General features: G+C 40.4%; 1 protein-coding gene across 2 annotated transcripts; it reads left to right on the top strand.

Annotated features, from left to right (window-relative positions):
• Nucleotides 1–4,397: 4,397 nt before the first annotated feature.
• On the top strand, nt 4,398–13,141 carry LOC117272868 (cerebellin-1). Of its 2 annotated transcripts, none has more exons than XM_033651992.2 (4): nt 4,398–4,600; nt 6,644–7,369; nt 10,508–10,627; nt 12,606–13,141. In XM_033651992.2, exons 2-4 carry the CDS (start codon nt 7,064–7,066, stop codon nt 12,801–12,803), a joined length of 624 nt encoding a protein of 207 aa, XP_033507883.1. In that variant the 5' UTR covers nt 4,398–4,600; nt 6,644–7,063; the 3' UTR covers nt 12,804–13,141. The 2 variants fall into 2 exon arrangements, with proteins under 2 accessions (XP_033507883.1, XP_078020541.1); XM_078164415.1 differs by lacking the exon at nt 4,398–4,600 and adding an exon at nt 6,066–6,186.
• Nucleotides 13,142–13,393: the final 252 nt, after the last annotated feature.

The following is a 13,393-nucleotide window of genomic DNA, read 5'->3' as shown; positions in this document are numbered from 1 at the left end:
TTTGTAATCACAATGCTGATGATATTACACGGCCTGTCTCTCTCATCTTGTGTTCTATGCGATTCATTCGTCTGTGCTCTCTCTGAAGGCAGGTGATCGTCAGGGTAACTGGGAACACCTGAGGGTGGTAGCCGTGGCTCTGGCTGGCTCTCCACTCTGCTGTTGTTGCAGCTGCTGCAGCTTCCCTGTTCTCACTTTGTTCTCATGCACATTTAAAACACCGACACAGACATATTTTCCACTAATGTACCACACAAGCTACTGACACCACTGATTTCCACACTCCCCACTTCTTAAATTGGTTGAATTTATGTTAAAATGGTAATTTTCTCTCCCTTCTGGCCCAAAGTATGCTGTGGTGTCACAGGATTGAAAACTCTAAGCCTGGACATCCTTGTTTTTATTCATGTTAGACGAAAAGTTGAAAGAGCGTTGGGGGAAAATGATGGGGGAAAAATTGTGTAAGTCTTTAAAATATTTAAGAAGATCAACTTGGGTGTCAGATATAATTATATCACTGAGTCAAAGCTAATCAAAGTTACCAACCATTTCCTGCTCTCGGCCACAACATTTTTCCTCTTTGTTTAATTTGTACCAACACGGCAAGACAGTGCTAACATATTCAAACTTAAGGGTACAGCAGCTTCTATTTTCTGTTAAGCATGAGGCAGTCACTCTGTCTTGTGTCTCACTCATACCTGTCCCCACAAAACAAGGACAGGTAGGAACCAATGACTGTACTAAAACACAGCACATGAAAATACAAATGAAACAACATACAAAGTACTATAAATGACAATAAAATAATAATAATAATTTACCAGTAACTCAATAATGCTGAATCTACTACTACGTAAATATAATTAATGTACCCATTAATAAATAACACATTAACTTAAGTAATAAAAATAATCCAAAAATATAATGTGTGCAGTAGTTATGGTTACATCTATTAATCACACTACTCTTTAACATCAACTTGATAAATGACACTAGGGCCTCTGCACATCACTGGTTAATCGTTTTTTTACCAAACACACTCGCTTGTATCTGGTTTGACCTCTACTTTCCATGCTTTGACATGTGGGGTCCCTCAGGGGTCAATACTGGGCCCAGTTCTTTTCTCAGTTTACTGTATTTGTGAAGGTCCTCACAACACTTGCAGAGATCCAAGGGGAGAGGGGGTAGCAACACAACTCCACCTAATGGAGGCTTACCGCGCCCCAGATTGAAACATCCAAAAACACATAATTGAAACCACAAAATATCTCCATACTATCCTACGTGTATTTTAACTGAACTTATAAAGCTCAGGCGCAAGAACTTAACTGGGACAGGTTATTTCATAGTTATAGATAGATATACAAAATATTCTTGTAAATGTAAGGGCTTTCACTCTATGTAGGATTTCAGTTAGTAGTTAATGATCATAAAAATCCAGTGTTTCTTTGTATGAAGATTGAAACTCCTACTCACTCATTTCTGAGCAGGAATTAATCCTGTCATTACTCATGTCATTGTAAAGAATGTAGTGTATACACTGTGCCCTGACCTCATTTGATCCTCACGTGCTTGATGTTGCACCACACCTGTGTGGTTTTGAGGTTGGACAATTAAAATGAAACACACATCCAAACAAGCTCACCAGTTTCTTTGCAACAAATCAAGTGGGTTTTCCCCTTTATTTTGTTCCCATTCATCTTACCTCTACAAAGTATGAGCAGTTGTTTCCTTTTTAATTTAAAAAATGCTGATGATATTCCATTGCCTATCCAACACATTTCTCATCCCAACTCAGAAAATAATGTTGCTTTGTCAGTGGCCTTTCACGTATAAATCTAACGTGCTAGGTACCCTCCCGCTTCTGTTGTTGATGTCCTGTGACACCATGTCAATTTACGCTTGTAACATGCATTGTACAGTTTCTGCATTTTTAATGCATACAGTCTTGTTCAAAATACAAGTACAATGGGGCACCGAGTGCCTCACCTTGTGCAACAGGCGTCCCATGTGCAGGGGCTATGTCCTTGCTGCAGCGGCTGGGGGTTAGGTTTTGACCTGTAGCCCTTTGCTGCACATCATCCCCCCTCTATTCCCCTTTCATGTTACAACTGTCCTGTCGAATAAAGGCCAAAAAAGCCTACAAAAACAATCTTTGAAAAACAACAAAAATGATTACAACATAGGTAAAACTCAGTGTTTTTACATTTATTTCCTTGTGCAACAAAAGCACGTGTTTGGGTTTAGCCAACATTCTCACCTGTAGTTGGATAGGCCTCTACTTTCTATGCCTTTACATGTGGGGACCCTCAGGAGTCAATACTGGGCCCAGTCCTTTTCTCAGTTTACTATACTTTTGAAGGTTGGACAAAGTCATTGTCTCTTAAGTCAGATGTAAATCTTAAGTCCCAAGTCATGTCTAAGTCCTGAACTTTGTGTTTCAAGTCCTAAGCAACTCTTTTTTTGGTCCTATTTCCATCTCTGTTATACAGTGAGGTTGGTTGCTGTCGACTGATTCAAAGTGCACTGTCAGGAAAATGAAGAATTGATTCTCTGAACACTTTTTATACCATAATTTTTTGCCTTTGCGCTTGGGGAGTATATCAAATTCATTCCAACTCAAGACTGATGTTGAAGCCATACTCTACACTTAATTAATGTATTTCATCAGAACTCATAAAGCTCAGACACAAGAACTAAACTGATACAGTGGTTATTTCATAGTTAGCGGACATATAAAATATACTTTTAAATATAAAGGCTGTCACTTAATGTAGGACATAATATGAACATTTTCAACTTTTTTCAGAATAAACCAATACTGAAAGGAGTTAATGATCAAGGAATTTCAAAGTATGTAGTGTTTACACTGTGCCCTGACCTCATTTGATCCTCACGTGCTTAATGTTGCACCACACCTGTGTGGTTTTGAGGTTGGACAATTAAAACAAAACACATTAAAAGGCAACAGAGTTTAGCGCATCCTTTTAGTTATTAAATGCTGAATGTCACAACATTTTATTATTATTATTATTTATTTGGTCCCTCAGAACTCACCAAGATTTTTAGATTTCTATCTAGTATTCCAAACCTGTGTCGATACTGCTAACTTTTTCTGCCATAGTTTTGAGGGAAATGTAATCACTGCCTGGATTATGTTCAGTGTTTTTGTTTGTTTGTTTGTTGCCTGTGGACTCTGGTGATGTCTGCGTTGTGCAGATTTAAAGAGGCCAATGGTGGATATCTTAAGAGGCGATCTCCGTTTATTCCTCTCCTGACAGCAAGTGGCAAAAACAAAAATCCTGCGTCATACATAACCGTACAAACTTGATCCCCTACAGAAATGAAGCGACACAAGATTATGTTAGCATAAAATTAACTTTTAAACATATTACAAGAGCAATGTCACTTACCTCTCCCACAGAGCACAACAGCAAAAGGGTAGAGGTGAGGCAGGAGACACCCCTTGACATGTGGGGTATCCCATACACACATACTCACTTACAGTACCCAGCAGGGCAGCCTTCCCCCTCTCTGCTCCAGCACTGACTGACAGCTGACTCCGCTCATAGCACTCATAGCACTGGTGATCTGAACCGGTCAGTGGCGAAAAAAAGCACTTTTAATGCGCAAACTTATACGGGACGCATTTGCCCCCGTTACCGTTTTAGCTCGTTTAGCGGCTCCAGTTGCATCCGCCTCCCTCAATACTGAACCAGTTTTAAAACGAGTTGTACCTATGAATCATAAGCACACATACACATGGGGAAATAGGGCCCAGGTTGAAAAATACCGAAGTTGTCCTTTAATATTACATATGTATGTTTGACTTTTCTTTGTGTTTAGTTTTAGGTGACCAAAGCACTTTGGTTAAAGTTAAAGCCTTCTCTTCATATCACTTTTTAATTTTTCAGTGTTAAAACAAGAAAATGATCTCTCCCAAATCTTAAGTGCTTTGAGTGCCTTAAACCACTTACTTTTATTTTTAATGCTTCAAGCAAATATTGTATAAAGGACCAGATATTGTTGGGAACAACAGTGAGCAATTTGCAAACATTGCAAAAATATGTGTTCGCAACACAAATGTTTTGTATTTATTTATCCACCCAGACCTATCATTTCCAAATCATACAACCAAACTTAACCAATCCTTTGCATATGAACAGTTTTTTTTTTTCAAACCTGAGACACTTGCACAAAAGTCAGAGCTTTTTGGGAGCCAGCAAAACATGCTGATCAAACTAAATTCTCACCATTTCCTCACAGAAAGGATTTAAAGCAGTTTGCAGCCTTTCAGCTCTGCCACCCGGGCTTTGATATGTGAGGTAAAACAAAAAGATGGAGGAAGAGGGAGGGGAAACAGTACAGTAGGGGGCCGAGGAGCCGTGAGAACAGAAGGACCGCGTTGCTCGTGATGTGATTAAACGTCTGCTCGAACACAGGGGTTTCCTGGAATAGAGGGAGAGAGATGGGGAGAGGAGAGGGAGAGGAAAAGATAAAGCTGAAGGTAACGGGAGAACAGGGTTCTTGGGATGCTCTAACTTTACTGATGACAGCTGGTTTTTGTAAGACGCTGCAGAGCCAACGCTGAGAGTAAGAGGTAGGTGTTTTACAGGCAAGATTATTAACAAAATTTCCGTTTGCATGTTGCAAGGGTCATTTTTGTAAAAAAGGTTGTACTTTTTAATGCTGGGGATGCTGGTTAGACACTAATTATAGGGATTTCTTTGAGATTTCGTCTTTATTTTTCACTAAACTGTAGTTTTATTCCACAGAATGTTGATTTTTAAGAAATATGTAAGCATTTATCTAAGGGTAATGCTCTCCTGCAGAAAATAAAAACTCAGCTGCTGTGTGAATTATGGTATTTTACTACTCAACAGCTCACATAATGCTTGAGCTAATATCGTTATATATTTATTAATAGCATGTGTTCATGGGGGATTGTGTAAAGGAATTCAAGTGCAGAGATTCAATTGGAAAGATGCAGGGGGAGAGAGGGAGGGAATGTTTACCCACAGATGGCCTCTCGGTGGTGGGATTGTGATAGTCCGCTGTCCCCCCTCCTGAGTCCAGCTGGCACTCACGCGCCCTCTTCCTGGCCAAAACATTACCTCATCACTTTTTTTCTGCTATTTATTTTCCTCTTCAGCATAATCATTTTCCTCTTAATATCCACTGCTGTTACCTTACTCATTTTCCTCTTGTTTGATTGCTCTTTTTTGTCTTTGTGGACCTGTCTTACAAATTGCTTCATTGTTCATATCAAAGCTCAATTTCTTCAAGTGCAATGGTACTGAAATTTCATTTCTGTCACCATTAAGCGGTTGTTGCCAGATTTTGAAGTGAATTTACTGTCTGTTCGTTTTTACTAAAAGTCTCTAAATGACCACAAAGAGTTACAAAATAACTACAAAAAGATTTAAGATGGCCACTAAAGCCCTGTTTCTGTGCCCTGCTTTTTTTCCCGTTTCCACTGTGAAAAGTTGTGGATGGTACCAATGGAACCATTCTGTACCGGCCCCATTTTTGGTCCCCCCTCTGTTGGGGTACCTAGCACACAGATGTGGTACTAAAAGGTGGAGCTGTGAACACTGCAGTCTGTTGATTGGTCAATAGAGGACGGTCACTCTGCTCAGGGCTGAGTTGTGGCTGGTTTTGAGGCTCATGTAACCACTGTTCATACTGTGGAGAGTTTTATTAATAAACTGTAACTATAAAATGAAAGGATGTTTTGCTGCTTCTCACAGCAGCTGGAGTTGACGACGTGAATCCATCAGCACACTTTAAATTTCAATGTGACAACTTTGACCATGACTTTAGTTTTTTATGACATGCACTTTTAGTGATGAGTGGATCTTCAAGCGTTTATATATTAATTTCGACTGGGACAGCATATATCCCAATCCTCACTTGGAAAAGTCTTGTTCCTGTGGGCTACGGCTACACTAAACACCTGAGCTTGCCTGTGAAGGACTTAATGCACAAACCTGATATTTTTAAATATCCCATGGAGAGAGACTCTCACTGCAGCCTGTTCTATTTTGTTCTGAAAATGTCAGCGTGCAGCCTCGTTCTGTGGACGATGAACAAGGTGCAGACTTCCATCTGTGTCACCGGTGATGAGGAAATACAGTGAGTGCTGGACGGAGCAGTGAGTGACAACAACTCCGACCACATTTAAGGGTACTGTTTGCAGTGGAAACGCTAGTGTCTAAGTACCATGTCTGAAGGGTTACTGTTGGTTCCAAAGGTACTATACTGAAAGTGTTTGGTGGAAACAGGGCTAATGAGACACATAAACAAAAGAGAGATGTGTAACAACTACAAAGAGATGCAAAACAACAAAAAAAGAGAGGTGTGTAGGAGAGGTGGTGTGGCCCTCTGCAGGTCTGGGCCCAGGGGCCTAATGTTTGATAATCTGCCCATGCATACACCCATATTTTAATCTTAGTTGTTAAATATGCATCACTCTCCAGAAATGTGTACTGTGAATTCGGTATTATCTGAATGACTCTTCCAATCAAACAGTCCTCAACAATTCTCTGGAATAATGAACATAGAAAAGTGTCTTAAGTCACACCATTGTTTTCAAATATGCAAAATGTTGATGTGCAAAAAATGTGTTTACATCTTGACACAGGCCTGAAGTCTCAACAGCCTCCAAACCAGTTTGGACTTTGTTTGGCTGATGGCCATTTTGCTGGGTGTGAGAAGCTGGATAACCTCCAACTATACCTATAAAGACTTACTGTCCGCTGTTATGGGAAGTTGCCACCTTGGTGCCAACTAACAGCCCTCCCCGAAGAGACTCCATCTCCACCCAGTGCTGGCAGAACTGTCAGTTGAGGATTACTTGAATCATTTAACGTCCCATGAGATGCGAGAAATCCTTGGTTGAAGTCTTTCCAGGTGAAACTATGATCCTGTTGCTAAAGTAGGGTGTTTTTCAAGAAGACACATTCTCGCTGACGATTTGTGGTGGCCATATTGTCACTGCACGGGGAGTAACAACACCTACAAATCCCCCAAAACACCCGTAGGTCGCTCTCATTTTGGAACTATGCCCTGCCTATCTCCTCCCTCTCCGCCCTATCTTGCTTCCCGCTCAGTCTTTATCATTGGACTTCTGCTTCTGGTCCATTGGAGGCCACTGGAGGTCAGTTGCCAGAATGACACAGAGCCAATCGTGTTGGAGGGAAAGTGTTTGGTGGTATGCGACTCCACCCCTTCTGCAGAGCCATCGGGTAACGCTCTCGGCATGTCTGTGAGGTCAGGGACCGGTCGAGTGGCGTTTTCAGCCATCCGAAACACCAACCATGAACCCTCAGAGATGAGCAACCGCACCATGACCATCTACTTTGACCAGGTGGGTTTGTGTGGTGTATGAATGACCCCAAAACTGGTTTCACAACCATTTAAGAAGCAAAAAGTAGAGGGTTTACCATTCCATTATGCATATCAGTGATCATTCAATAGAGCAGGGTCACTCGAATACAAGTCTTTTAGGAATGTTGCTCCCAAAAACAATATAAATTGTATACAGTAGGCTCTCTATGGCCCTAGAAAAGATTTTCTATTAAATGGTGTCAAGAAGAGTGGAGCCCCAGTAAAATGAAAGCATGTTAGAGCAAATCAGAGGCCAAACAAAAGACAGCAAATAAAAATAGATTTCATGAAACAACATGAAACATGAAACTAAAAATTCCTGTACAGCATTATTGAAATCTATCCATTCATGGTACAAATCCAAACAAGTGTTTTTGCTATACAATTGCTAAGCAAGGTATGTCTTTCGTTTGGCCTCCATCTAAGTCTGTTTGCCAGTGGCGAGTTGAGGGTATACTCAGGAATACAGAGCGTACCTACCTACCTCTATTCCTGTCTGTTTAGAATATACCCAACTATCAGCCAAAAAAGTCATTAGAATATGATACAGACCATCCACTTCCTATTCAATAACCTACCCATCTACCTAGTGGTACACCCACCTCCTCAACTACCACTGCACCACTGCTGTTTGCACCCCACTCTCCTTAGTGTCATTCAATAGTTCTAAAAGTGAATTTACTATGTGCTTGAAACACGTGTCTGTATCAAAGGAAGAAATGGCATTCATTCATTGCGTCTTTAAGCATTGAACTTAGGGTGCTAAAGGTGCAACGACCAGGCAGAAACGCCGTGTACGTGAACAAGTTTGCTTTGGTGCAATGTGAAAATGCTTATTCCATTGATTTTACATTAATTTTGCAGGTGGCTTGATATGACGGCTTGAGCTGGTGAGGTTTTTTGGTTGAAAATTGATGTTTTTTTTGTGTCGTAGTGGCATTTCACCACTCGTCAGAACCACTGTTTCATTGCAAGTAAAGCGTCTCATCCTTTCCCCCAGGTACAATAAACTTTTAACATTTTACTCATTCTTGAACACAGTTTTCTCAGTCAGTCTTTATCAGCATCTACTAATTTTGAACAAACCTTTTACCATTTATAATTCATGATTGTAACACTGACGTTGCTCTTGCTAACTCTGGCTACTATGGGTCGTAATTAATTGTATTTCAGTCTGATTGAGTGTGTGGGCTAGAGATGTTCTACAGATAAACCTTAGCTTCACCAAGTAGCAAGGCAAAGTGTGCCTTTGTTTATCAAGTCAATAGACAAGAATATGTTTTACCTTATCCAACACGTCAGCATCTGTTTCAGCCATCTGCTCAGAACCTTGTTTATGTCCCAGTCTCGCCATTTTGGTTAATCTAAGTGGCATCATAATAAAAGGTGCGTCCTACTGGTCAGTGATTGGTCTTTACATCTGATTTTAGAAATGAAAAACTAGGGAAGCTGTTTTCAAATTTCTTCTGAATTATGCAAGAAAATTGTTTTCTGAAAATGCTGATAGCAATGAACAGGCTGCACAGCTGAAACACATTGTAACACATGGTTAATGTTGTGAAGTGGTTGCGGTTTGGTTTAGGCAACGCAACTTAGCCCAGGCTGTTCTCATGCACTGTTTGTGTGTTGTCTTATGGAAAGTAATGCACCAAAATTCATACATATTCTACGTAAACCTAAGACAGTTATTCAATCATAACCCATGTATTTTGGAAGGCCGCGATAACATAACCAATGCACTCCACGTACAGAGGCAGGTTGGGGTGATGGGTCACAAAACACAGGACTTTCTCCCAGGAGTCAAGTGTAAACTTTGCGTGAACTTTGTGTTATTTTAAGGTATGTCATCATCATGTTTCTTTCCCTTAGCCTAAACCATGTTTACTTACTACCTAAACCTAACCTCCATAACTTAATTACATAACTCTATCATAACTACAATCACCATGCGTAAATTGCGTAACATTATATTTAAACATAGACCTTTGGTTCCACATTGGACAGGAACTGCGGTCTTCTGGATGAAAGTCAAGTTTTGTTTTACCCATCCAACTCCCCTCACTCCCGTACTACACAGAGTTGTTCACTCTTAATACTAAGTCAGTTGCTCTCAGTGTCGAGTGTTGCCATGGATGGGATTAAATTGGAGTTGGTTGAAAGCCTAGTGCATCTCAAAGGCTGCCTTTGGTGTCGATATAACATGCTGAGGGACGTGACAAAGCGGCAGTATGTGACTCTATGGGAATAAGAGCAGGCTGTTCTACATTTTATATTTGCAATGCATTATGTAAACAGCCCTTGAAATCCAGGAGGGAAAGAAGGAGTCATGTCATCATTAAAATCCTTGTAATCTTCAGCTTGTAGTTGACTCAAGCTCAAGTTGTTGAGAGAATTTACAAAATCACAAAATCTCAACCTCATGGTGGCGCTAGAGGAAAATTCAGGAAGTCTTTAGAGTCATTATAATTTATTCTTATGGTACCACGAACATCTGTACATAATTTCCAGTCCATCCAGAAGTTGCTGAGTCTTTCCATTTAAAGCAAAGAGGTGGACCGTCAGTGCCTCTTGCTGCGGTCACTAAATAGGCTTGATTACTTACCAGCACTGCTCACACAGAGAATATATTGTCTTACTGTCGGTAAATGCTTTCAATAGCAGTTATTAGGATCTGAGCCTTTGCCAGTATGTGAGTCAGTGTTGTCACATGTTGGGTGTCAGCATACACCAGGTCACAGGCACTGCATGTGTCACTTTTTAATTGGTGTTTATTCATAAACTCATTCTGAAACTTTCCCTCAATACCGATCCTGGGTGGTGATGCTAAGTTATTGTGAGCAATGTCTTTGAGCTCTGAAAGAAGACCAATAAAAATTAATGAAGCACAAATCAGACAAATAATGATTCACTCTGTCTGGTTTGTGTCCTGCAGGTGGTGTACTCAAATGTCCTGCCAGAGCACCTTGTTCATACACCCCTTTCAGGTCCCTCATATCCTGGCCATCATTTAGTGCTGAACCTCCCAAAAATGACAGCATTTTAAAATGTAATACTAATTGGTAGTTTTGCTCAGCGCCTGGTTGTCCCATTCTCTCTCTTCATCTCCTCTTCTTCTCAGATCCTAGTAAATGTTGGCAGCCATTTTGATCCAGCAAGGAGCATCTTCGTGGCGCCTAGAAAAGGAGTCTACAGTTTCAGCTTTCATGTTGTCAAAGTTTACAACCGGCAGACGATACAAGTAAGAACACCTGCTTAAAGAAATAACATTTTGGGAAGTACATTTCAGATGTTTCGGATAGTTTAATTTTAGGCCACTTAAAGAAATGGCACAAGATATTTGCTTATTTTGACTAATTAGCTGGCTAGACAATAAAGCAGGGGGTCACAGCTAGCCTGGCTCCGTTTAAAAGTTAAAAAAAAATCTTCCAACCAGCACCTCTAAAGCTCACTAATCTTTTAAATGTTTTTTTTTTTTTATAAATTTGGATTAAACAAATGTGTTATGACGTGTTAATTAGTGAACATGGGAGGTGCTAATGGGCAAATTTTGTTGCCTTTGGATAATGGGCTTAATGCACCTATGGTGCCCACACATGGGTGCATGCACACATTTAAGTTGTGGTTCGTTTCAAAGGTAATGTAACCACTGGTGATGCGGCGTGACCAGTGGGTCGTGCAGTTTAGGTAAGCTTGTTAGAAAATATCAGGGATTTCAGGTGGGCTGGTAACAAAGCAACATTTTGAGTAAGTTATTAACAATTTACAGAAACATTGTGCAATAGTCCACCTTCCACCTGACATATATAAATCTTTCCAGTCAGAATTTCCGTTAAAAATGTTTCCCACTGAGAATATGTAGGCCTAACATCATGTCCTAACAACAAGCAAGCGTCTCTCAAGCACTCACAAAGCAAAGTATTGCTGAAAAGTAACAACAAGCTGTATTTACTTACTACTGTTTACAACTGGCAACACCTACATTATTTTCCATTGCTATGGCAGGCCCGAAGTGTAGCTACTGGTGCCCACCACAAATTTGAGATGTATTATGTTCTGAAGCCGGACTTACATTCTCGCTATCAATGCTGCTTAGCTACCTAGCAGTAGTAGTAACCAACCTGTTAGCTAGCCCGGTGTGGGCGTGGGCCTGGTTTTATTATTGTTTAACTAAGGTTCCAGCCTCATAAATTTATACCGTTTAAGCTGATCCAAAAAAATGAAGCGATGTTTTGCTACCTTTTTATCTTTACTAGATAACAGTTAGCTAAAGACTAAGAAAAAAATAATTGACTGTGTTGTTCAAAGGCTGGGGGCAGCTACAAATATTTGAGGTGGAATGTTTTCTTGCATATTACTCAATGCATAAGCTGACGTGAATCAGTCATCACACTTCAAATGTCAGTATGACAACTTTGACCATTCCTTTTGTTTTTATTGGTTTAAGCACTACACGTGTGCTTTGGACAGAGCAGGCTAGCGGTTTCTATTCTTTAAGCTATGCTAATGGTGGCGTGGGGGTGGCGAGGAAAGTTGCTGTTGCAACAACGCCACCTGGGGAATTTCACCCAAGGAAGTTATTAATACTGCTTAGGCTACTAAGGTCAAGCAGGTTCGAATGAATCCACAGGTACAGAGACGTGTTACCAAAAGAAGAACAAATCTATTAAAAAAATTAACTAACAAGGTGCAATGTAAAGCAAAAATGTCATTAACACCAGGATTTCCTCAAAAACTAATCAATGTGAACAAACTAATAATCAGTCATTTCACCATTCGTTAGTTCATGTAGAAATAGAACGCTCTGTTACTTTGAACAACAGTGCTCTCATTTCAGTGTAGCATGTTAGATTGGATTCACGAACGCACCCTTAGTTGCTGGCTCGACCACATAGCTGTTATGGCAGCTGCTTAAAAACCTTGTACCATTTAATTAATAGTTGACATTTCAATTAATCCACTGTGGATTAAAATTGTTAGTTGACATCTAAATTAATCCTCTTTGGATTATGAAAATTCTGCAGCCAACGGGCAAACAAAACCTTTCCACAACTGCCGCATAACCTGGATTAACTATAACATCGGTTGTTGAGCTAAAAACAGATTTTTTTAAATAAAATTCAAGCCTTTAACAGAATTTTAACAACTGTATAGCGACCTCTAGCCATAATTTCTCCACAAATGTCTTTCCTCTCCATCTCCTTACCCATCTTTCCCAGGTGAGTTTGGTTCTCAACGGCTGGCCGGTGATTTCAGCCTTCGCAGGTGATCAGGACGTGACCCGGGAAGCTGCCACCAATGCCGGGCTGGTGATGATGGAGCGAGGGGACAAGGCTTACCTCAAACTGGAGAGGGGAAACCTGATGGGAGGGTGGAAGTACTCCACGTTCTCCGGGTTTCTGGTGTTCCCCTTGTAGGTTAAGGTTGAGGTAGGCTTATGTTTTGAGGTATAGATAAAGAATGTTATTTGACAGAATAAAGGAGGCATTCATGGAAACATATTGAATTAAATCCAACTGCTTTGATGCATCTTTGTATGTGTCAGATGAATGGGTGAATTCACTCAGCACCAAATAATTCTGAATGTAATTTCCATTTCCATTGCACTGTAATGGCTCACTGTTGTCCGATTGTAATGTGTTGTCTGTGCTTGCTTACACCAGGTGTCAGCCTGTCGGAGGTTTGTGATTTTCCTTTAATGCATGAAATACAGCGTAGAAAATATTCGTGGCAATAAAGGAAATTTTTGTGTCTACTCTCTGCCTCATACCAAATCTATTTATCAGCTGAAGGCAACCTTTTATGGTGTTATGATACCCTACCAGTCGGCCATACAGCAGCCACCATGGCAGTATGATACATAGATGAGACATGGTTGGTAACGATGTAATATAAGGAGCAGGAAAATCTATCTAAGGCGGATGGGAGAGTTGGTGGATGGATCCAATAAATCCTGGACTTTCACCCAGGAGGCCGGTGTTTGCTTCTCATTGAGCCAAAAAAATTA

The sequence above is a fragment of the Epinephelus lanceolatus genome, chromosome 22 (assembly GCF_041903045.1).
Source record: "Epinephelus lanceolatus isolate andai-2023 chromosome 22, ASM4190304v1, whole genome shotgun sequence".
Taxonomy (NCBI): domain Eukaryota; kingdom Metazoa; phylum Chordata; class Actinopteri; order Perciformes; family Serranidae; genus Epinephelus; species Epinephelus lanceolatus.
Note: the sequence above shows the minus strand (reverse complement) of the source record. Positions and strands in the feature narration are given on the sequence as shown.